This window comes from Schistocerca piceifrons, chromosome 4 (assembly GCF_021461385.2).
Source record: "Schistocerca piceifrons isolate TAMUIC-IGC-003096 chromosome 4, iqSchPice1.1, whole genome shotgun sequence".
Taxonomy (NCBI): Eukaryota; Metazoa; Arthropoda; class Insecta; order Orthoptera; family Acrididae; genus Schistocerca; species Schistocerca piceifrons.
The window spans coordinates 404928087-404954412 of NC_060141.1; the positions used below are offsets into that span (position 1 = coordinate 404928087).

A 26326-nucleotide genomic window follows, 5' to 3' on the forward strand; every position below is an offset into this window, starting at 1 on the left:
GATTGTAAAAATATCAATCCTTTGAATGGTAGAGGTGGAACTTCAGAGAACAAAAACACTTGGCAATAAAGTTTTGGAAAGATCTGTGATCTGCAGCAACATTTATGCTGCATATTTTCTTATTATGATACACTGCATATTTTTGTATTCATATTATGAAAGTATAGATTTGAAACACATGCATGTTTCTGAAACATTGAAATAATGACTGAAATGCGTTTTTGTAAGCCAGCCATAGCTTATGTCACGTGATCTCGCCAGCCGATGACAGCAGATATTCAGAGCATAGGACATGTGACGTAGTCAGCAGATAGCAACATCCCTGTAAAGTAGTGCGAACACACAAATAGGGAAAGTTAACGTTTTAAATTAATGCACACAGTATAGCTACAACAAAAGCTAAGCTTTCACATATAATATTGAGTCTTTAAGATTAATAAGCTGCACGAAAAGCTAAGCTTTCACATATAATATTGGTCTTTTTTACATGTGTTACACTTTTAAGATGCATCACACAAATGTGCCAGAAATATTTTAAATAATGTCATTAATGTCTTGTCTTCTCAGCTTGAAATTCTTCTACGTGACTATTCCTCAATGTGTTAAGTTTTAAACGAGAGTCAAACACTCCGTGATTTAAGAAATTCATTGCGCATTCACACACATAACATAATTCATCTTGTGTGAAAGGAAATTTACTTTGAAACTAGCACTTTTCAAAGCACCATTTGAAATAATTTCCCAGACCTGTTAGAAACTGCTTTGTTTCAGCAGCTGCCCAAGAGCGCCACAATACAGCCATTACTGTGTGTGAGCGGCTATGATAATATAGGAAGCTTGTATATTCGTACATGTATAGTATTAAGAGATCTTATATGACGCCATAAAAGAAATAGGATACTCCACGAGCAGCGGAATTTTGTACGCCATACTAAAACGCATAATTCGGCTTATAGTGCACATTCATATGTCCATATCCATCATAAAAAAGGCCCCAACATGATAATAAGATTTCAGTGCAGTTTTCGGGATGCAAATTTTTTTGGACTGCTGGTACTCTATTATCTCATGTTTGGTTCTTTATTGTGGCATAATGCCATATGTGCCAGAAGATGAAAATATGCACTTCAAATTCAGTGAAAATAGCCAATAGAGCAGAATGAAACACTTCGTTTTTAGTAAACTGTCTGCCTCTGGGGAAAGGATTAATAAAAGCCACATTTATTTTGCAAAACTACACAAATAACTTCATTGTTCTGCAAGGTAATTGACTGCCAAAAATGTGGAAATGAAACAAAATCAGAAAACTGAAACTAACAACATATGTTACCCTCCTGTAATTATGGGAATATATTTTAATTCATATGATAGCCCCCAACCACAGAAATCCATTATGTTTTCATTTGATGTGAGAAGAGTAAATGAAGAGGAAACAGTAAAATCACTAAACATAAACACAGCTTACGTGGAGACTAACCCTCTTCCCACTATAACGCAGACTGCTATGCACGTGCGGCAATCCAGCAGCTTGGGCGTGCCAGAAAAATTTTTCTGGGTAGAATCTGACTGCCTGTTGCTACTGCTAACACAGCTAACAGCCACAGTTCAATTAACCGAAAGCAGGAGAAAAGTACTGCCCATATGCAACTCATCTGCACATTCACGTGAGGCTGCGGGCAACTGCTCAAAAGACCTTAATGTAAACGGTTGTGATGTCACACTCATTGGCAGCAGTTTATTGTTATGAAGTATTCCATAGTCTTCTCCTAAAGACTGACACATTTTGCTGTTTATCAGTTCTTACCAGTCAAAATTTCAAACATTTAACTGAAGTCTACGACAATGAAAATTCTAGAAATTCTAAAAAATTCCTGGGTTTTTCCTGATTTTCTTCAGGACGATAAAATTCCCAGGTTTTTCCTGGATTTCCCGGAGCTTTTTTTTTTTTTTTTTTTTTTTTTTTTTTTTTTTTTTTTTTTTTTTTGGCGCACAACTTCAAAAGTCATTAGCGCCCAGACTCCGTTAGGAATGCACCGCGAGGCACAAGTTTAAAACAGCAACTAAAAGGGAAAACACGATAAAAGATCGACAGGCATAGGATTAAAAAAACAGCATGATCAAATGTCCTTAGACAGGTTGGTCAATTTGATAAAACGAAGAACGCGAGCAGCTGCTCCTGGGTCATCTGCTAAAATAGCATCGAGAGTACATGGCAGGCCAAGATCAAGACGCAGTGTAGTAAAATCCGGACAGGAAGTTAAAATGTGGCGGACCGTCAGCAAGTGCCCACATGGGCAGAATGGCGCCGGCGCAGCCGTCAGCAGATGGCGATGGCTGAACCGGCAGTGTCCAATTCGTAACCGGGCCAAAACTACCTCCTCCCACCGAGAGGGGCGCGAGGAGGACGTCCAAGCTGTGGGAAGAGGCCCGAAGCTTGTTGTCCGTAAGTGCAGCCCAATCGGCATGCCACAGCGATAAAATGCGCCGACAAATGACCCTGCTACAATCTGATGAAGGGACACAACAAAAAGCTGTCCGAGGCTGGAGGACCGCAGCCTTGGCCGCAGCATCTGCAGCTTCGTTCCCAGGGATACTGACATGGCTAGGAACCCACATAAAGCTAACCGGAGAACCGTTGTCCACCAGCTGCTGAAGAGTGCGTTGGATCCAGTGCACGAAAGGGTCAACCAGATACGGATCACTGAGGCTCTGGATGGCCCTCAGGGAATCGGAGCAGATGACATAAGCAGAATGTCGGTGGCGGCAGATGTAAAGAACAGCCTGGTAGAGGGCAAAGAGCTCAGCCGTGAAGACCGAACAATGGCCATGGAGCCGGTATTTGAAACTTTGTGCCCCGACAATAAAAGAACAACCGACCCCGTCATTGGTCTTAGAGCCATCTGTATAAATGAAGGTCATAGTAATGAACTTCGAACGAAGTTCGACAAAACGGGAGCGGTATACCAAACCGGGGGTAACCTCCTTTGGGAGCGAGCTGAGGTCAAGGTGAACACGAACCTGAGCCTGGAGCCAAGGTGGCGTGTGGCTCTCGCCCACTCTAAAGGTTGCAGGGAGTGAAAAATCAAGGTGTTGAAGGAGGCGACGAAAGTGAACTCCAGGGGGTAGCAGGGCAGAGACATACAACCCGTATTGACGATCAAGAGAGTCGTCAAAAAAGGAACGATAAGACGGGTGGTCGGGCATTGACAGTAGCCGACAGGCATACTGACAAAGCAGTATATCGCGCCGGTAGGGCAGTGGCAATTCACCAGCTTCAGCATGAAGACTCTCGACGGGACTAGTATAAAATGCTCCGATCGCAAGACGTAAACCCCGATGTTGTATGGAGTTGAGGCGGCGTAAGATGGACAGCCGTGCAGAGGAGTATACAAAGCTCCCATAATCCAGCTTTGAGTGGACGATCGACCGATATAGGCGAAGTTGGACGGTTCGATCCGCTCCCCACGACATACCACTGAGAACACGGAGGACATTTAGTGAACGGGTACAATGGGCAGCCAAATGTAAGACCTAAAAATTTTGTTGTCTCCACAAATGGGAGAGCAACGAGACCGAGTCGTAAGGACGGTGGGAGAAACTCTTTGTAGCGCCAGAAGTTAATACAGACCGTCTTCTCGGTAGAAAAACAGAAGCCATTGGTGACACTCCAGGAGTAAAGATGGTCAAGAGAATGCTGAAGACAGCGCTCCAGGAAACATGTACGTTGCGCGCTGCAATAGATGGTAAAATCGTCCACGAAAAGGGAGCCTGATACATCAGCTGGGAGGCAATCCATCATTGGATTGATCGCTATGGCGAAGAGAGCAACGCTCAAAACTGAGCCCTGTGGCACCCCATTCTCCTGGCGAAAGGTGTCCGACAGGACAGAACCCACACGTACCCTGAACTGTCGATCCATTAAAAAGGAACGAATAAAAAAAGGGAGGCGACCGCGAAGGCCCCATGTATGCATGGTGCGGAGAATGCCCGATCTCCAACTGGTGTCGTAAGCCTTCTCCAAATCAAAGAACACAGCCGCAGTCGGGCGCTTCCGCAAGAAGTTATTCATAATGAAGGTCGACAAGGTAACCAGATGGTCAACAGCAGAGCGGCGCCTACGAAATCCACATTGTACATTGGTAAGTAGGCGCCGAGATTCGAGCAGCCAAACCAAACGAAAGTTAACCATTCGCTCCATCACCTTACAGACACAGCTGGTAAGCGAGATGGGTCGATAACTGGAAGGCAAGTGCTTGTCCTTCCCCGGCTTAGGAATCGGTACAACAATAGACTCGCGCGAGCATGCGGGAACATGTCCCTCAATCCAGATGCGATTATAAGTATGAAGAAGGAAACCTTTACCCGCAGGAGAAAGGTTCTTCAGCATCTGAATATGAATAGAATCAGGCCCTGGAGCGGAGGACTGTGACCGGGCAAGTGCATTTTCGAGTTCCCGAATGGTGAAAGGGGGCATTATAACTTTCACAATTCGAGGAGCGGAAGTTAGGTGGCCTAGCCTGCTCTGCCTGTTTTCGGGGGGAAGAAGGCAGGGTGGTAATGAGCGGAGCTCGAAACCTCTGCGAAAAAGCGGCCGAAGGCATTGGATATATCCTCAGGGGCCACAAGGACGTCATTCGCGACCGTCAAGCCAGAAACTGGTGAGTGGACCTTAGTGCCAGATAGACGGCGCAGGATACCGCAGATAACAGAAGAAGGAGTAAACTGTTGAAGGTGCTTGTGAAAGCAGCCCAGCTGGTTTTCTTGCTTTCTTTAATAATACGACGGCACTGTGCACGTAATCGTTTATAAGTGATACAATTCGCCACTGTAGGGTGGCGTTTAAAGGTGCGTAAAGCACGTCGACGAGCACGTAAAGTGTCTCTACATGCTGCGGTCCACCAGGGGACTGGTACGCGACGTGGAGAAGAAGTGGTGTGAGGGATGGAATATTCAGCAGCAGTGAGAATGACTTCCGTGAGGTGTGCGACCTGACTATCGCAGCTTGTGAAGGTTTGATCCTGAAAGGTCGCCCTGGAAGAGAAGAGTCCCCAGTCGGCTTTGGAGATGTTCCAACTAGCTGAGCACGGAGAGGGGGTATGATGCAGGAGATGGATGACACACGGGAAGTGGTCACTCGAATATGTATCAGAAAGGACATACCACTCAAACCGGCGTGCAAGTTGGGTAGTACATATAGAGAGGTCTAAATGGGAATAGGTGTGAGATGTGTCCGAAAGAAAAGTAGGGGCGCCAGTATTGAGGCAGACAAGATTGAGCCGGTTGAAAAGGTCTGCTAACAGGGAGCCCCTCGGGCAGGATGCTGGAGAGCCCCAAAGGGGATGGTGGGCATTGAAGTCTCCAGTTAACAAAAATGGTGCAGGTAGCTGAGCAATAAGTTGAATCATGTCTGCCCTGGTAACGGCAGACGACGATGGAGTGTAAATGGTACAAATAGAAAATGTAAAAGTGGGGAGAGTAATTCTGACGGCAACTGCCTGCAGGCCGGTGTGCAATGTGATGGGATCATAGTAAATATCATCCCAGACCAGCAACATAACCCCTCCATGAGCCGGAATACCTACCACAGGGGGTAGGTCAAAACGCACAGAGGTGTAGTGTGCCAAGGCAATGTGATCGCATGGGCGGAGCTTCGTTTCCTGGAGGGCAACGACGAGCGGACGGTGCAAGCGGAGCAGCAACTTCAAGTCCTCTCGGTTGGAGCGAATGCTGCGAATATTCCAGTGAATAAGTGCCATCGTGAGAAGAAAAGGAAGATGAAAGAAGGGGTCACCTCGAAGGCTGCTGAGGGCCTGGCTTCGAGCGAGTACTGCCGCCGCTATCAGTAGGCGGACAGTCATTGTCCATTGGTTCTATAGGTTCATCGGCCATCTTGTTAAGATGGCCGGGAGGAGGAGCTTCCTCCGCCGGAGGACGGCCAGATGTTCGGCTACCAGCGGTGCGGCCAGGCGAAACGGATGACGGCCTGGGGCGGCAACCGCTGGGTGGCGCAGGAGAAGAAATGCGCCGTGGAGGAGAAGGAGAACTGTGCTTCCTATGAGCCTTCTTGGAAAGTCTTTTAGTGGAGGTACTGGTCGACGGCTGGGAGTGCGAGGTACGTAGGAAGTCTGCACAGGACGGTTCCTTCTTGAAGGCCCGTGCATCTGATTTCTGGGTCTTCGTCTTGGCAGAAGCTGATGAAGGGGCTTGTGTTGGAGGGGTGACGGGAGGAAGAGGAGACATCGACTGCGCGATCTTAGCACTGGCCGATCGGACGACCGTGGTGCCGAAGGTCAGATCGCATGTCTGCGTCACCACCTCCCTGGTAGTCCGAGGAGAGGTGAGGACAGTACTGTACTTTCCCGCTGGGAGCAGCGCAGGCTTCCTACTAGCAAATAGCTTGCGAGCAGCCGAGGTGGAAACTTTCTCTTTGACCCGAATTTCTTGGATACAGCGTTCTTCCTTGTAGATGGGACAGTCGCGGGAGGACGCTGCATGGTCACCCCGACAGTTCACACAACGAGGAGACGGAGGTGGACAGTCACCCTCATGGGCATCCCTGCCACAAGTGACACATTTAGCCGCACTGGAACAAGACTGGCGAGTGTGATTAAAACGCTGACACTGGTAGCAGCGCGTAGGTGTCGGGACATAGGGGCGAACAGAAATAACCTCGTAGCCCGCTTTGATACGCGACGGCAGCTGAACACTGTCAAAGGTCAAGAAAAGTGTCCGGGTCGGTACAAGGTCATTGTTGACATTTTTCATGACCCCATGGACAGCAGTCACGCCCTGCTCAGCGAGGAAAGACTGAATCTCCTCGTCAGTCAATCCGTCAAGTGATCGAGTATATACCACACCACGAGACGAATTCAAAGTGCGGTGAGCCTCCACCCGGACAGGGAACGTGTACAGGATTGTGGTCCGATCAGTTTTTGTGCCTGAAAGGCGCTCTCAGTTTCTAGTAACAAGGTACCATTACGCAACCTGGTACACAACTTGACAGATCCGGCTATGGCATCTACGCCCTTCTGGATAACGAAAGGGTTGACAGAGGAAAAATCCTTGCCGTCCTCAGATCGAGAAACTACGAGGAACTGTGGGGCAGGCGGTAGTACTTTTGTCACTGGTGGCTGGTCAAGTTTCCGTTTATGGGCAGAAGTCGAGAGAGAAGAAGAGAAATCCATTGCGGAGGAATCCCCCATGATTGCCAGCGTCTCCGATGGCGCGCTCCTTCCTTGTGGGGACCCTCTCAGAGGGCACTCCTGCCTTAGGTGAATGTTTACACCTCAGGTCACACCTCCCGAGAAACAGACGGAGGGACCAATCGGCATGTTCAGAAGGTATCAGCTCAGGCAATCAACCCTCCCTGGGCCTGGCCTTTACCAGGGGGTACGTGCGTGCCCTACTTGTCTACCCAGGGCGGGGAATTACGCGTTACCCCGTCACCGGCTACGTGTGCGAACGCGTGGGTCGGCCTTCAGGCGCGCACAGGGAGGAAGGAAGAAGAGGAAAAAGAAGAGAGAGAGGGAGAAAGAGGACAGACTGTCTCAAACGCCGAGGTGGAGACCAGAGAAGACAAGAAGAAGAAGGCAATGAGAAGGCAAGGAGAAGAAGACAAGGGAAAGAGTAAGGAAGACAGTGAGATGGAGAAGAGCAAAGAAAGGAACCAACCAAAGGAAGGAAGAAACGAGAAGTGAAAAAGCAAAATGACCGCAAATAGAGGTCGTGGAACCGTCCGTCTCCGGACGCAGGCGCTAACTACCCCCTTGAGGGGGAGGGACTCCTTTTAGTTGCCTCTTACGACAGGCAGGAATACCTCGGGCCTATTCTAATCCCCGGACCCGCAGGGGGGATTTCCCGGAGCATATACACCCTGTAGTTAAACATTATTTTAACAATATTCTTGTACTGAAATTCTGCAGCTATAAATATGCCTCAAAAACAAAATGAATCAGCCTAAGAAGCAGAAGAATTGTTAAGAAATGAAGTTAATTATTTTCAGTTTACAGTTTAATCATGCCAATCAAGTGGAAGAACAACACATCTCCTGCAGATGTACTTCACATTAACAGTGCTAGATGATGATAATTAAGTAGCACTTTACTGCATCTTTAAGGATAGAGTCATTTAATGTCAAAATAATATTCCACAAACCTTTACTCACTCCAGTATACAGTACTTTGTGCTTGGGTATTAAGTGGCTGCAGTGTAGTGAAGTGAATGACAAACGTATGGCGCATGCCAAAGTTTTAAAAGCTGTACTTCTGTAGCCGCTCACTATCAGAATTATGAAACAAATTTTTGTGGGGCTGATATCCTGCTAGTGAGCTATTTTATCCTTAAAATATGAGGTAAAGTTAGTGAGGTTTCCTTATAAGACAGACAGGCACTACCATTCAAAACCAATCCACAAACAAATATTCTTGACCATATCTACACAGTCTCTTTACCCACAAATCACATCCATGAACCAGATGCAAAGGAGCTCCCTCCTCGGTAGCCATTGTAGCCCTGGACTGGAACAACTTACCGTACTGTATGACAAGGCTCTAACTTGTTATCACTGAGGCTATAAATGAGAAACATCTGACCCAAAATCCTTCAGTGCTCTTTCAAATTTGAATTCTGCTACACACCCCTATGTACTGCTCCATCCTTAAGCCACACCTACACACAACCCCTAATCAAATGGGTCATATTCTTAAGTAAGACCCAGGTGCAAGACTTGACCTATGTGCCATCAGCATATGCAATTTCAGCCCTGTTACAGGCACAACCTTCTCTATCAGAGGCAGGGCTACACGTTAAAGCAGCTGCATCATATACCATCTCTGCCGCAACTTATGCACATTCCTCATGTCAGCATGATCAGCAACCATCTGTACAAACAAATGAAAGGCCACCATCAAAATGTGGCCCAAGACCAGCGGTGACAACAAAATGCTGGAACACACTGCTAAGCACAGTGTGCTTGACTTCACTGGCTGTCCTCACACACTCCGCTTTCAGTATCTTCCTCTAATCTATCTACATCTGCCAATACAATGTTCCACTTCATTCTGTAGCACACACAACTCACCACATCTGTGCCAAAGCAACCTCACCATAACACATTTCTGTTCTTTTCCTTTGTAGTCTCTCTTTCCCACCCCTTAGCCACCCATCTCTCCCCTACTTACTTTGTTTCTCCTCAAGTCCACTTCACCCAACACAGCCCCTCCCTCCAGTCCAGCTGCCACACCAGAACAATGTAATCAACATAGAGAGAGAGAGAGAGAGAGAGAGAGAGAGAGAGAGAGAGAGAGAGAGAGAGAGAGAGCTGAACAGGCTAGTTCTGAAGAAAGACAATGTGTAAAATCTTAGCAGCAGCACTTTCACTCTTGTTCATGTGTATATTATGTGCATTCCACAAGACTTTCAACAATTATACTGAAATCTTGACAACTCACATGTAGCTCTATATCACGGTAACAGGGTACGGTTGAAGTAGTTACCCTATTTAGCTCTATGATAATCACAACATATATAAGCCCATAGTTAAAATTTTAAAAACGGAAAATAAATGTTTTATTTTCCTTAAGGTCCTTGATACTATCATCTGTAAGCAGCGAAGTAAGTGCACTCTACCACAAATATGAGAGGCATGATAAACCATCTTAAATCTGGTGTGGTTTCCACCTTTGGGAGAAAGCACTGAAAATTTTTGTAGTATGCATAATTTATTTTTCTGTGTAACCTTGAGCAATTTTGTCGGCCACTGATGTGAACTGCAATTGATGGATGGTGAGTATTGCCAGTGCTGAGGGGTGAAAGTCTAGAGGCTGGCCGGCTGTTGTGGCTGAGCAGTTCTACGTGCTTCAGTCTGGAACCGCGCGACTGCTACAGTCGCAGGTTTGAATCCTGCCTCGGGCATGGATGTGGCTGATGTCCTTCAGTTAGTTAGGTTTAAGTAGTTCTAAGTTCTAGTGGACTGATGACCTCAGATGTTAAGTCACATAGTGCTCAGAGCCATTTGAACCATTCTAGAGGCTGGTATCCTCTCTTGGCTTTTTATCGTAGGTAGCAAAAGTATCAGAATACTAATTATATGTTTAAATTCAATGTTAGCTATTTATGAAGTAAAATTGCAAACAGCTTACTTACTGTGCTATACGGAGAGCTGCTATGGTCTTCTTGGTCAAGAGGCGTTGGGAGAGGCGGTGGGAAATGGAAACTCGTGAGGTCTGGCAATGATCCTGTATTGTTGCCAATAGGGATTTGTACTGTCCCAGGTTCATGCTGTGAGGGGTAGATGCTGAAAGTCAAAGACAAATACCTCATAAAAAACAAACAAATTTTCAAAATTACTTCAGAGTGTACAGGAATCATATTACTTAGATTACTAAGTCAACCACAAAAAATGTCAGGACCAATAAGTTAACACACCTGAAGATCCACTAAAACAAGAGTCATGGTGACACATTGTAGACCAAACAATGTTGGAGGAGAATGGGGATATGTTATATACATGGCACACCCAAACAAGACCACTTCGTTTTCCCACAACCTACCAGGTTTTTGAGAGAGGTTCGGGATCTAGTGGTTCAGACTGTGTGTTGGGTGTGTTGGATACACAGCTTTTGTGTCACAGAGGAGCAAGTCGGCAGCCTGTACACATCTGGAACATGTGGCCGGATCACTTTTAGATGGAGATCAACTTCAGTGAGCATAAGGTGAGCTGGGAGTTAACTGTTATCTGTAATGCTATTTTATAAATGCTGACAATATTCCAGGGAAACAGAAACAGTGAAAAACAGTGGAGGCAACAACAGAACTGATATGTAACTTTACGCATCTGATACTATCCTATCAGTACAGCATCTGCCCAGGTTGAAGGCCTCTATATGACATGTTTTATTTAGTGTATTATCAACTTTTAGATGTCAAGTTGTATGCTCTGGGATCCACTACACGAATTTCCCGTAATGAAAGGCCCACACAGCTTGGTGCATGTAGCATCTTGCTGCCATGGTAGTGGACTCAGTAACAACAGGGTAGTGTCCTGATCATGGGTGGGTTAGCTTAGGGAATTTACTAACTTGTTCATCTAGTACGACCATTGGACAAGTTACAAAGCTATCAATGATTTGGAAAGGGCTCCATATGGCGACACCCTTGCACTTGGCTGTGGTCATTTGTCACAGCTGGTGCTGCAACATGAGGATACCATGTTTAGAATGTCTATTTTGCTTATTGGGCACAAACCTGGAAGAAGATGGAAAGTCCTAGATCAAAGTGTTCCAGATCCAACATTGCAGCCACAGACCTTTGCTGTTTTTCCGAGTGGAGTTGTTCAGCGTTTGGCGGCAATAGCACTAGCCACAACAGGCGACCTGATAAACAGCATGGAGTGCCATTGTGCATGAAGTATTGCCACATTAAGATATCCCATCCTATTTCTCATTCTGCACACCAAAAGTGGAGTACACTGTTCCCAACAGGTGTGCTCATGCCTGGTTTATGGGATGCCTTGAATCATATTATTGTGACAGTGTCAAAGTGTTGCCGGAGTACCTTTTACGTCACACACTATCACTATTGATCACCTTTTGTGGCTCCCAAAGAACCCTTAACTTAGGAGCTTGAGTGAAGTTGCTGTTCACTTCATTTGTGAAACAAAGTAGAGCGATAAACTTAACATAAGAAGATTGTTCCATTTTCCTTCTCTCAACTCTATGTTCTTGGATGAAACACAAACTGATACTTTAATCATTAAATATCCTACAATTTTCTACAAAATATCACTGCTACCTTTACTGTCCAAGATTTCAAATATTTGTTGTGCATAAATCATATTTGTCAAGACCATTACATATTGCATCAAACTACCACCTCAGTATGCATTTAAATCAGTTTACTTGTCTTTCATAAGTGTCGAGTTGTGAGCATGCCAAGCTGACAATAGTATTTATTTACTGACTTCTCTACTTATTGGTGTATGGTTCTCAATGTTGCGTAAATATAATATTAAAGAACAGCAGCACACCAGCAAAGTTAGTAATCATTACTAAAACATGTACTATTTTTAGTCTAATAGTGTTGGCTATCCAGGCTGTGTGCTAACAGAAATTTAGTGAGTTTCTATCTATCTTGCATTAGTGTAAAATCACTATTGCTTACGAAAATAATACGGATGTTGAAAGTAGTTACAAGTTCGTATAGAATATTAGACAGACAAGTTACTCGTAGTATGGCACACGCTATTCAGTTTCATGTTGTTTTGTCAAAAAATAATTTTCACTGAAGTTTCCTGTCTATTAAATTCACATGGCTAATATAAACTGATGTTCATTACTCGTGTAGCAACCTTAAATATTCAACATCCATGTCCTTAACATCATGATTTCCGAATCTGACAAGAAGCTTTTTTTTTTTTTGTGGGGGGGAGGGGGGGGGGGGGGCGTGTATGACGTATGACACATCAAATAACACTTGCTTGAGCTCTGGAATTGAGTGGTGTAATTTGTTTTTGTCGATCTTGTACAGTTTAGAAGTTATTAATGTTCAATGTTACCTTGATACCGACTCATGTCACTCTTTTTTCCAGGTGATCTAAAATGGGTCTGACACGTGAACAGAAGATCGAAATCGTCCTTATATCAGGGGAACGCAGCTACCGAACAATAGCAGCTGACTACAACAGACGGCACCCAGACAGAGAACCGGTATCACACAGCACGGTGGCTCATGTGATCACCAAATTCTGGCAGACGGGCTCTGTTCACAATAGGGCACATAGTGGGCGACCAAAGACTGCCACCAATGAGGAAACTGCAACTGTGATTGTTGCGTCATTTGTGAAAAGTCCTAAACAAAGTACCCGTCATGTGGCCCTAGCATGTGGAATAAGCCAAACCTCCGTTGTCCGGATATTGCACACCAACAAGTGGCATCATTACAAGCTGCAGATGCAACATCGACTTAACGAGGATGACCCTGATCGGTGGTTGGAGTTCTGCCTGTGGGCTACTGAACAATATGAACTGGATCCTTCGTTTGCCAAGGAAATACTGTTCAGTGGCGAGGCGTATTTCACTTTGAACGGGGAGGATAATCGACATAATTGTCGATACTGGAGTAACGCACAGCCGAACTGGGTTGCCCCACTTCGAGAACATAGTCCAGTGAAGGTGATGGTGTGGTGTGGCATATGGGACACCCGCATCACTGGGCCATTTTTGATTTACAACACCTTAACTACACCACAGTATCTGATGCTGCTGCAGGACCTTGCGTTCCCTTCCACACTGAACAATGATGGTATTTTTCCATCTTATTTTCAGCACAATGGAGCCCCTCCACACTATGGCATTGGTGTCCGTGAATGGTTGGAGGAACAACGGCCAGGGAAGTGGATTGGTCGCCGCGATCCCGTGAAGTGGCCACCCAGATCCCCTGAGTTAACGCTCCTTGATTTTTATCTGTGGGGACATCTTAAGCAGATAGTGTATGCTGAGAGCATCCGTGATTTGAGACACCTGGAGGAACACATACAACACGCCTGTGACCAAATTGCAGGAGACACTCTCCTCCGTGTGCAGTCAGAGTGGTTACGGCGACTACAGTTGTGCATTGCATGGGATGGACAACACATAGAACATGTGTTGTAGCAGTTGGTATGGAGATAATTTCCCAACTTTGAACATTAATAACCTCTAAACTGTACAAGATAGACAAAAACAAATTACACCACCCAATTCCAGAGCTCAAGCGAGTGTTATTTGATGTGTCATACACCCCCCCCCCCTTTTTTCCCATTAATTCAAAATGGCGGATTTCAATATGGCGGCCATGAATGACATTCACTCCAAAAGTTGCCGCCCCACATCAAACCTATGTTCCCATCATCATATTTCAATTTTCCCTTTAATCTTCCAACTTATGAAGGTGTCCAAGGACTTTTCACTCGCCCCGTATTACTTCACAACATGTATACTTTTACTGCAAACAGTAAGAAGGAACACTGCTGCCATTAAATAATGTAATGGAGGTTCTAAAGGCAATCTCATTCTTCGTGTCCATTTTCAATTAGGAATCTGAAGTGTGGTACTGGGTTTACGCAAATTATAATAGTTAAAACTAATGAGCAATAAAAATGCAAACTGAACACAACCAAACCTGGAATGCAAATCCCATTCGTTGACCACTGTGCAAACTGGCTCAATAGAAAAAATTATAAATTTACTGACTGCACTAACCACTAATCACATAATTCTAACACAATACACACAATCAGAATCTGAAGGCACGATCTGCTGTTCCACGTGATTCTCTGCAGGAATACCTGATTTGTTAGCCACTGTAAAAAGTGGTTTTCAAATTACTGGATTCTTCTCTAACTGCTTAACAAAGTAATTACATACTTATAAATGGAAAACAGCTGTCAATGGATAGTATTGCTTATTTAGTTTAAGTAGGTATTGCGAGATGGCGACGTTTTAAGATTAAAGCCTATTTACAACTATGAATAAACACAGCAGAACATTCACAGTTCATGTTTTCATTCATATAAGCATAAAATGTATCTTTTTCCTTAAACTCTTTAAGTTTTGCAGTTAATTTCAAGAATTTGAAGAGCATTTCTTTCAAAGTGAAAATAACCAAGCCAAAAGCAAATATCTGCTTAATGTGAAGTCTTAACTATACTTGTATTACTCAAACTAATTCAACAGACAGCACAACAAGAAACATACAAGGTCTGTTCAAAAAATTGAAGAACTTTGCTCACAGAATTTTTCTACGCTTACCTTTTACTTTACATATTCACAGCGAGCAGGTGTGCAGAGGACAGAGGATGAGGCAGCACATTTTTTGTGCGAGAATCACATGCCAATGGGGATGAATGGTGGAGGGGGAGGGGGGGGGTTATCGTGATGCAAGAGCCAGGAATTGTCTCGCACATTTCAGGCCGTTTCCTTCTCATATTTTCTCGCATGTGTTGCAACACATCCCGATAGTACCATCGATTAACAGTTTGCTCTTTGGCACTAATTCATGATGAACTAATCCTTAAAAGTCAAAGAACTATCAGCCTGGCTGTGAAATTTGACCCGACAAGCTTTTTCTGGTTTTGGAGAACCTTTCCCAACCCACTGTGAAGATTGAACCTTAGTCTCAACATCATAACTATAGACACATTTGTCATCACCAGTTATTATTCTCTTAAGGAACATCTTGTTTTCATTTGTAAAATCCAAAAGCTCTTCACAAATTGCGAGGTGAAGGTCTTCTGGTCTTGAGTGATGAGGTATGGGACAAACTTGGTAGCAATATGATGCATTCCAAGATGCTGTGTCAGGATTTCATGACATGATCCAACTGAAATGTTACATTCTTCTGAAATCTCTCTGACAGTCAGTCATCGATTGGCACACACCATTTCATTGACACTCATGACATGAGTGTCATCAGTAGACGTCAACAGGCATTCTGAACGAGGGTTATCTTTAACTTCCATCCGGCCATTTTTGAACTGTGTGAACTATTTGTAACACCAAGCATGGTTTAAGCACTCATCCCCATAGACTTCCTGCATAATTTGGTCTGTCTCCGTAATGGTTTTATTGAGTTTCACACAAAACTTAATGCAGAAGCGTTGCTCCTCTAACTATTCCATCCTGAAATTTGCGAATTGTGTGACAAAACGTTCTATTCAGTACAGCAGTGAACAATAACTAACCTACATACAAGAATGAAACCTCCAGCAGTTACACATTAAACACACGCATCTGCAGGAAAGTCAATTGCATTTCACTCCAATGCACCGTTGGCACGAAATTACGAATGTTCCAGAATTTTTTGAACAGACATCATATTCCCAGCTACAGAAGTATTAAAGGGGAATATTATGCACATAATTAAACACTTACTTTATTCCAGGTACTCTCGGAACTTCACAGCTTGAACGTGGTCGACCATCAACTGTTGTCGAAATAGGTTTTCGGTTAGAATCAGCTGGGTCAACAACCACTAAGCCCAACAATGAACCATCAGCAACTAAAAGAAATGTTAACAATATGAGGATCTAGTTTTTCAGAAATCATTACTGCACTTAAACACAGAACTCAATGTGGAACTACTAACTGAGTTGTACGATTTGTTGCTTAGGACGGCAAGAGAGTTGATAATATGTTACTGATAAACTGTGTGCAGACACTAAGCAGTGCCCACTTGCACATAGGTTTTGAAGTTGCAGAGCGCGCAGCTGTGATATGCTTCCTTCACTAGACCTGACATGTAAGCTGTGAATTTAGATGAGACGATTGAAGAACATCTGTGAATTGGTACAGGACTGTCATTCTGTGTGATAACCCCTCACCCACTGCAAGCCTTGTTGCATGCAAAACCATTTGATCAGATGAACATCTGCAACTGAGGAACATTTTTATAGAAAAGAAACACACTTCAATTGCCAGCAATTTTCTTAATTTATTCCATGACCAATTTTGAAGCTTACAGCTTCATCTTCAGGTGCCACCAACTGCGAGCAAGAGAAAGGCTACTAACGTACTAACACTCTGCAGCTGACGTACTTCTGTTGCACACAAGCAGTGCGCGGAGCAACAAAGGTGGTGATGCTATTATGGACTATCTTATATCCACGGATCACATGATGCTCAAGAGCCCACAGATGTTCCTCTGCCACAGAGTACTTAAGCCACTGCGCACACTCCAGAAGGCAGCTGCAGTCACAGTTTCAGTCCAGGACACTCAGTACGGCTGCCTATAGCGTCCAATCTGTTGGAGTGATGTGGAATGTTACTTTCAGTGGTGAGACAGCAATAAATATTATTTGTCAAACTCACTGTAGAATCATCAAAGAATGCCTGCTATACAAACTACTCTCCAACACACAGACATTAACTTCCGTTCCCCACCTCATTGACTCCTACGTCAGCCACTTCTGCTACTGCAGTCAGCAGACTTCTGGGCCATCTGCACTAGTCATTTCCACGTCGTGTTGTCCAGACGGTCACTGTGGTTGCTTCTCCTATGTGCGAGTGAAGTTTCTTATTTGTTTACATTATTATTGAGTACATTTCTGTCCGGAACCCTCGCCAAAGTTTGTGTTTTTGTTCCGGTGCCTTGCATTTGTTTGACGTGGATGAGATTCCCCAAAACTGACTGGCCCAATTGCCACACATTTACATTCCCATAATTATGTGAGTACACCACTTTCCACAACTGTAGCTTTCATTCTTGTATGTCAGTCCCATAGTAATTGTGCATTAGTAGCCCCTTTTCTTGTTGGCAGTTGCTGAAGATTGAGCTTTAACCTTCAAAACCAGTCATGGAATAAATTAAGAAAATTCCTGGCAACTGTAGTAGATTTTTTTTTCTATAAATATGTTCCTAGTTTGTGGATGTTCACCTATTCAAATATTTTGTACTGAAGTGCTGTATGGGCAGTCGGAACATATTACCATCTCTTCAAAACGTTCAAGAAATTGCTTAAGTTAACCACCAGCATGTTTATCGATAAGATTATCCCTAATTACGTCAAAAAGTGCTTTAACATAACTAATGTGCACTTCTCAAAATATATACAGCAGCTCATGAGAGCAGCTGAGAGTAAACAAATTCGAACATTGTATTCCAAGAAAGACTGCTGGAATAAAAAAGCATACGTAGCTCACCTACAATTAGCTAAAGGGCTCAATTAGTTCACTTTCGACTATGCTTATAAGCACAATATGTACATTACAAAAGTCTTTGGTGAGAAAACAATAAGCACCCACAAATGGAAGCTTGAAAGACTTATGTTAGGAACTAACACATCTACTTCAGATAAACCCCCAAACGTTCCTTCCAATTCCATAGTAAGGTAGAGAATCACACTAATACTTGTTTCAGTGCTGATGAGATTGAACTACTTAACAAAGGCCTCTCATATAACACGTACCCTACATTCAACCATACAAAAATAGACTTAGTAGCTTACACAACTGCTGATTTAGACAAAGTAAAGTGCATTATAGCTGACAAAAACTAAATCTCTGTGAAGTTAAATATGACCACTCCTCATGAGTTACCTCAGAAACATACTCATGTACTCGCTGAGTCAGTAACACAGAGGCATCACATCCTAACTACAGATCAATTGCTAGTCTGCAATATTAATACAAAACTGGAGGACAATTGAGCCATGATCATGTGTACAGACAGAAAGGCTGCACCTCGGTTGTCATCCTGTACACGGAATACACACAGAAAGATCGCAATTTCATTAGCAGTAATAACACTAAAGCTTATTATTTGAAATTTAACTTCAAAAATTTTAATGAATATCAAATCAAAATCGCATTTAAAAACATAAAAATATTTGACCCCTTTCAAAAAAGTGTGTTATTACCAATGAATCCTGAAACTGCCACATTAAGAGGTACATCGAAAATACATAAGCTTAATGCTCCCCTTAGAGCAACTGTTATAGCCACAGACTCCACTGATTACTCTTTTCTTTACAAGTATTACCATTAGCCAGCCACCTATGTATTTAAAAATCAACATGAGCCTGTTGTCTGCTTAAATGATATTTGTGTTCCCAACAACATATATGGCCAGCTTGAATGTCACCAACATGTACACTAACATCCCTTGAAAGGAAATGACCCTCATCATCGAGAATAATTTGAAACAATACACTAATTTTGGTACAGAAGTCATTAATGAGCTCATTATATTCCTCCAGCTGGTCCTTGATGCAACTACTTTCGATTTGGGGATGCTGTCTATGGACAACACAACCTTTCAAACATAGTTGCTAATACTTAAATCACCCACATTGCATCCCAAATTTTTTTCAAACAAATACCACCCATAAACAAAATTATACATCACTGGTGTTCTGTAGATGATGATTTTTTTCTTTGTAACAGCTCAAAGGAACAAGTTATCCAATTCCAACAAGATCTGAATGGTATGCATCCCCAAATACATTTTTTGTTTTACTGGGCAGTAATATCATGTATGAAGATTTACAGAATGGAGTCGACCACCAACAGCATTATTCACAAGTTATCTAATCTTCCACAGAAGTACAAGGTAGCCACATTGTGCGCCATAGTACATTATTTACATGATGTACCTCTGAGTGTACAAAATCATAACTAAAAATTCCAACTGATTACATGCACAATCCACACTTATTCAACAGAAATTGTTGATTCTCTCGAGCAGCAGTTATGCAAAAGAAGTGCACTAGTATCAACCAGGAGATTACCTTGCACCAGTGAATCAAGACGTGAACAGTATGAAGTACTACAAAGTATCTGTGAAAGTGTGTAAATGGCTAAGGAAAATTGGACGATGCACCAACTTTCGATATAGCAAATCAAGTAGGTCTTCAATTCAGATGGCAGGAAACCCGCAACAAAAAACCACACATACAGTCCATTATATATAAAATTAAGTTTGGGGACTGTTATTGCCAATACATACCACCAAACATGGTAGATGTTTGCTGTCACATTTAAGGAACATCAGGAACCAAGCAATTCAAAATCAGCTTTAAGTAGGCACCTTAAGGCCTGTAAACACTCAATCCCAGGCATCAACACAAAGCTCAGAATCTTCCACCACCACCCAAAAGGACATATCATCAACAGCCTCTAAGAAACTGAAATTTTGCAAAATTTGAACCAGAACCCCAAGTTTACACTAAATTAATGAACTACGTATAAACCTAAGTTTATTCTAAATAACTATGACTCCTTAAGCACTAAATGATGCGAACTGTTCTAAGTCTTCCAAGCTTCCATTCTTTAATAATAGATAAATTGTTTTATCATTGACATTTTCATATATTTAACATTAGTTTCTGCTATTGTAATGACTCTGTTGTTACGAGGGTAATCCCAAAAGTAAGGACTCCTATTTTTTTTTATAAGTACATAGACCTGTTTATTCCTACAATAGTTTACATCAGTTTACAGCTTGAACGTTTAGCTATTTTTCAACATGATCACCATTTCTGTCGATGCATTCTTTTTAGACACTGTGGCAATTTTTGTAAGCCCATGTTATACCAGCTCGCCATCATGCTGCGAGAAGGATGCCGCCGCTGGCATGATTGTTGCTTGGTCTCAGGTGTAAAGTGGTATGCCGAGTTTTCGTCACCCGTGACAATTGAGTCCAGAAAGTTGTCCTGTTCGTCTGCAAGGCGGTGAAGAAATGCGCGGGAAGCATCAACTCGTTGCCACATGTAGTCCATAGTCAGCATGCGTGGCACCCATCTTGCGCACACCTTCCAGTAGTTCATTTAGTTAAAATTTTGTGAGCGTTGCTTCGGGAAACCTTAGGAACCAACGTACAGAGATCATCCAAGGTGATCCAACGATCTTCATGCATGCTTTGCTCAACCTTCAACACTGACTACTCAGAAATTGACGGTCTCCTGCTCCTTCATTCATTGTGAATTTCGGTCCAACCAGCTGCAAACTCTCTACACCACTTACGAACATTTTTTGACATCCATGCACGACTCACCATACACTTCCGTCAATTGGCGATGGATTTCAATTGGCGCAGTGCCCTTTGCATTCAAAAATCAAATAACTGCACGCAATTCGCAGTTGGCGGTAACATGGAACGGGAGCTCCATTATCAACGGCTGCCAAGCCAAGACTGAGTGCCTCAGCGCGGCGTGCGCATGTTTACACACAGCACGTGAAGCACTCTTCGTAGCAGTATGACGAACTGCCACACAAACAGAGTTCTGTTACTTTTGGGATTACCCTCGTAAATAGATTCTACTGTACCTGAATTTTACTCTTCTTGTCCACTACATGTAGACAGTTTTGTTACTTGCCTGCCTTAGTTCTATGAGGGGTGTTTTTTATGTAAGTACCATTTTCAGAAAGTTCTGACAAAGATGCAGATAAAATAAGTGAAGGAGTTAGATGTCTTTGGACAAGCCAGTCAAAGTAATGAAACGAAGAACACGAGCAGCTGCTCGAGTGTCATCAGCTAAAATATCCTGTAAAGTAGATGGCAGAGACAGGACAACACGAGATTGACTAAAACGGGGACACGACAATAAAACATGGCGCACTGTTAATGCATGACCACAAGGGCACTGCGGGGCTGGGTCACCGGAGAGCAGGTAGCGGTGGCTAAACCGGCAATGCCCAATCCGCAACCTGGTCAGGAGGACCTCTTCTCGCCGAGATGGTCGGGAGGAGGTTTTCCAAGCAGTTGGGAACGGTTTTACTGCCCGGAGCTTGTTTCCTTGAAGTGATGACCAAGTATCCCACCACAAAGACACAAGCCTCCTACAAACAACCCCACTAATGTCAGATGACATGACACAATGGGAGGCTGGCCGAGGCAGGAGGACTGCAGCCTTGGCTGCAGTATCAGCAGCCTCATTCCCAGGCACTCCTACTAGGCCGGGAACCCACAGAAAGCTGACAAGAGAGCCATCAGCAGCAGAAGAATGGAGGGACTGCTGGATCCGTTGCACCAAGGGATGGACCGGATATGGAGCTCCAAGGCTCTGAAGAGCACTGAGTGAATCAGAGCAGAGTACATATGATGAGTGGCGGTGGCGGCGGGCATACTGAATGGCCTGATGGAGAGCAAAAAGCTCGGCCGTAAAGCTGGAACACTGGTCGAAGAGTCGGTATTTAAAGGTGCCGGCCCCGACGACAAAGGCACAGCCGACACCATCGTCAGTTTTGGAGCCATCAGTGTAAATAAAGGTGTGACTGGCAAGTCGCGCACAAAGTTCGACAAACCGTGAGGAATACACTGCAGCCGGAGTACCCTCCTTCAGGAGCGAGCTGAGGTCGAGATAAATATGAACCGGAGCTTGGAGCCACGGTGGTGTCGGGCTCTCACCCTCTCTGAAGGTGGTAGGGAGGACAAAACCCAATTGTCGAAGCAGGCGACGAAAGCGGACTCCAGGGGTTAGCAGGGCAGACACATACAACCCATACTGACGGTCGAGAGAATCGGCGAAGAAGGACTGATAAGAGGGGTGGTCGGGCATTGACAACAGCCGGCAGGCATACCGACAAAGCAGTACGTCGCGCCGGTAGGTCAATGGTAATTCGGCAGCTTCAGCATAAAGACTCTCGACGGGACTAGTGTAGAATGCTCCGGTCGCAAGACATAACCCCCCAATGGTGGATGGAGTTGAGACGGCGTAAGAGGGATGGCCGAGCAGACGAGTAGACGAGGCTCCCATAATCCAGCTTTGATCGGACTATGGACCGATACAAGCGAAGCAGGACAGTGCGATCCGCTCCCCAAAATGAACCACTAAGAACTCTGAGCACATTAAGGGAACGTGTACAACGGGCAGCCAAATAAGAGACGTGCGGAGACCAACAAAGTTTCCTGTCCAGTGTGAGCCCTAGAAACTTAGTTGTTTCCACGAATGGGAGAACAACGGGACCGAGATGTAAGGATGGCAGAAGGAACGCTTTATATCGCCAAAAGTTGATGCAAACCGTCTTCTCTTCAGAGAAGCGGAAGCCATTTGCCACACTCCATGAGTATAGGCTGTCTAGACAACGCTGAAGGCAGCGCTGCAGGAGGCATGTTCTCTGGGCACTGCAGTAGATCGCTAAGTCATCGACAAAAAGAGAGCCTGAGACATTAGGTGGAATGCAATCCATAATTGGATTGATTGCTATGGCAAAAAGGGCTACGCTCAAGACAGAGCCCTGAGGCACTCCGTTCTCCTGGAGGAAGACGTCGGACAATACGGAACCCACACGTACCCTAAACTTGCGATCTGTTAAAAAGGAATCAATAAAAAGGGGCAGGCTACCGCGTAGACCCCACCTGTGCATAGTGCGGAGGATACCTCCTCTCCAACAGGTATCATAAGCCTTCTCCAAATCGAAGAACACGGCTACCGTTTGGCGCTTTCGCAAAAAGTTGTTCATGATGAATGTCGACAGGGTCACAAGGTGGTCAACAGCGGAGCGGCGGCGACGAAAGCCGAATTGAACATTGGTAAGTAGCCGTCGAGAGTCAAGAATCCAAACTAACCGAGCGTTAACCATGTGCTCCATCACCTTACAGACACAGCTTGTAAGAGAAATGGGGCAGTAACTAGAAGGAAGGTGTCTATCCTTCCCAGGTTTGGGTATAGGAACAACGACGGCGTCACGCCAACGCATGGGGACTTGACCTTCGGTCCAGACGCGATTGTAGGTACGAAGAAGGAAGCTTTTGCCTGCCGGAGAAAGGTGGGCCAGCATCTGAACGTGAATGGCATCCGGCCCCGGAGCAGAGGACAGTGCAAGTGCACGTTCGAGTTCCCGCATAGTAAAGGGGGCATTATAATTTTCCAGATTCAGCGAGTGGAAGGAAGGTCGCTGAGCCTCTTCTGCCTCTTTCCTGGGAAGGAAGGCAGGGTGGTAATGGGCGGAGCTTGAAACCTCCGCGAAAAAGCGGTCGAAGGCGTTGGAGACATCCACAGGATCAACAAGGACCTCAGTACCTGAAGTCAGGCCAGGTACCGAGGAGTGGGCCTTAATGCCAGACAGCCGGCGCAGGCCACCCCAGAGGACAGAAGAGGGAGTAAAACTGTAAAAGGAGCTGGTGAAAGAGGCCCAACAAGCTTTTTTGCTGTCTTTGATGACTCTACGGCATTGCGCTCGGAGTCGTTTGTATCCAATACAATTCGCCAACGTAGGATGGCGGCAAAAGGTGCGTAAAGCAGGTGGTCGAGCACGAATAGCGTCTCTACAAGCCTCATTCCACCAGGGGATGGAAACGCGACGTGAAGAAGAGGTAGTACGAGGAATGGAACGTTTGGCAGCATTGATGATAACAGCCGTGAGGTATTCGACCTGACTGTCACAACTGAGAAAATCGTGGTCCGGAAAGGTCGCCAGGGAGGAGTGAAGTCCCCAGTCAGCTTTCGGTATGTTCCAGCTCAAAGGACATGGGGATGGGGTGTGGTGCAGGAGACGAACGACACAGGGGAAGTGGTCGCTCAAATAGGTAGAACAGATCGAGAGGTCCAAGTGGGAGTAGGTATGAGTAGAATCCGAGAGGAAAGTCGGGGCGCCAGTATTGAGGCAGACAAGATTGAGATGGTTGAAGACATCCGCCAAGAGGGAGCCTCTCTGACAGGATGCAGGAGAGCCCCAAAGGGGATGATGGGCAATGAAGTTGCCAAACAATAAAAACGGCGGAGGAAGCTGAACAAGCAGGTGCATCATGTCAGGCCGACTAACTGCGCATGACGATGGAGCATAGACGGTACAAACGGAAAAAGTAAAGGCAGAAAGAGTAAGACGGACAGCTATTGCTTGGAGTGGGGTGGTCAATGGGATGGGATGGTAATAGACATCGTCCCGAACGAGCAACATGACCCCACCATGAGCTGGAATACTGTCCACAGGGGTGAGGTCTGACCGCCCCGAGGTATAGTGGGTAACAGCAAGACGGTCAGTTGGGTGCAACTTGGTTTCCTGGAAACCAAGGACGAGCGGACAGTGCAGGCGGAGGAGCAGTTGTAATTCCTCCCGATTAGATCGAATACCTCTTATGTTCCAATGTAACAAAGCCATCGCTAGTCAGAAAAAAGGAGGAACGAAACGGGTGAAGAGCTGGTCACCTTGACGGCCACGGAGGGCCAGGTTTCGAGGGAACAATGCTACAACCGGCGGGAGGCGGATCCTGTTCCATCGAGTCGTCGCCAGCTGCGGCCGCTTTCCCGGGTTGCGTAGGAGGGGCAGCATCATTCGCCGACGAGAGGCCAGCTGAGCGCCTGTCAGCAGAGCGTCCCGGCGAAACTGAGGACGGCCGGGAGCAGCGACTCACGGATGGAGCGTCAGACGAAATGCGCCGGGCTGGAGAGGGGGATCAAGACTTCTTCTTGGAGGCCTTCTGGGAAGTCCACTGAGGCACGGTGATGGTGGGCTGGACCCGAAGAAGGTCCTCACTCGCGGGGTCCGTTTTGGAACGCCGGACCTCGGAAGCCGGGGTCCGGAACGTTTCCCTGATGGACGCCTGAGAAGAGGATCGTTTCTCAGGCAGCGGAGGGGGAGGAGGAGGAAGGGTGGCCCCTGGGGCAGAGGGGGCAGGGGCCGCGAAGGAGGAAGATTTGGAAGGGAGGGATTTGGGAGGCAGAGGCATAGACCCCGGATGGGGTGAGGAGGTGGAGGGGGGACAGGATAGGGGTGAGGATACTGTGGAAGGAGCGGACACGACTGAGGCAAACGAAGTTGTCAACGTCATGGGATGGAGGCGGTCATACTTTTTCCTGGCCTCAGAATAAGAGAAGTGATCCAAAGTTTTTAATTCTTGGATCTTCTTCTCCATCTGATACGCGGGGCAGTCTAAAGATCTAGGCGAGTGGATGCCAGGACAATTGACGCACCGAGGTGGTGGGGTGCATGTATGTTCCTCACAAAGAGGACGTCCACAATCGCCGCAAAGGGGCTCAGCCTCACACCGTGACGACATGTGCCCAAAGCGCAAACACCGAAAGCAGCACATAGGAGGCGGGACGTAAGGTCGCACGTCGCACCGGTAGCACATCACCTTTACCTTCTCCGGGAGAACGTCCCCCTCGAAGGTGAGGATAAAGGCCCCGGTGTCGATGCGACGGTCTTTGGGGCCGCGCTGGACTCGCCGGACGAAATGCACGCCTCGGCGCTCCAGGTTGGCCCGGAGCTCCTCATCAGATTGCAGCAGGAGGTCCTGATGAAAAATAACCCCCTGCGTCCTATTCAGTGCCAGATGCGGGACAATGGACACTGGGATGTCCCCTAGTCGGTCGCACGCCTGGAGCGCCGCCGACTGAGTGGCGGAGGTGGTCTTTATAAGAACGGACCCCGAACGCATTTTACTGAGAGCCTCGATTTCCCCGAAGATGTCCTGGACAAAGAACATGGGCTTGCAGGTGGCGAATGTCCCCCCATCGGTCCGAGAACAGACTAAATAGCAGGGGAAGTACTTCGCCCCAAGCCGGCGGGCCTGTCCTTCCTCCCAGGGAGTGGCCAAGGGGGAAGGGGCAGGAGAACCAGAACCAGAGACAGTACCTTTCTTTTTAAAAGACTCGGCCGCAGAGCGACCCGATACATGTTGACGTTTCATCTGCGAAACGTCCGTCCCGATACCACCCACTCTGACCAGGGGCTCTCCCCACAGGCGCCACCCAGCCTCAGCAAGGGCCAACTGGCAGGATGACCATTGCCGGGAGTCCTGATGCCCCAAGGAGACGGGCATCTACTCCTTGGCCGATGTGGGGAGGTTCAGCTCAAGTATCAGCAGTAAGGTCCCTGTGTTGTCAGGGGGCTACAACCTAGAGGGTACATGA

At 45.7% G+C, this 26326-nt stretch overlaps 1 protein-coding gene across 2 annotated transcripts in view; it reads right to left on the reverse strand.

The window, feature by feature from the left end:
- LOC124795419 (CREB-regulated transcription coactivator 1-like) overlaps positions 1–26326 on the reverse strand; it is a 372101-nt gene that overhangs the window by 223564 nt on the left and 122211 nt on the right. For both annotated transcript variants that reach the window (XM_047259442.1, XM_047259443.1), the window contains 2 exons: positions 15909–16035; positions 10144–10294 (listed from right to left, as the gene is read on the reverse strand). In XM_047259442.1, the coding sequence (XP_047115398.1) occupies positions 10144–10294; positions 15909–16035 (278 nt within the window). The remainder of the gene's footprint in view (positions 1–10143; positions 10295–15908; positions 16036–26326) is intronic.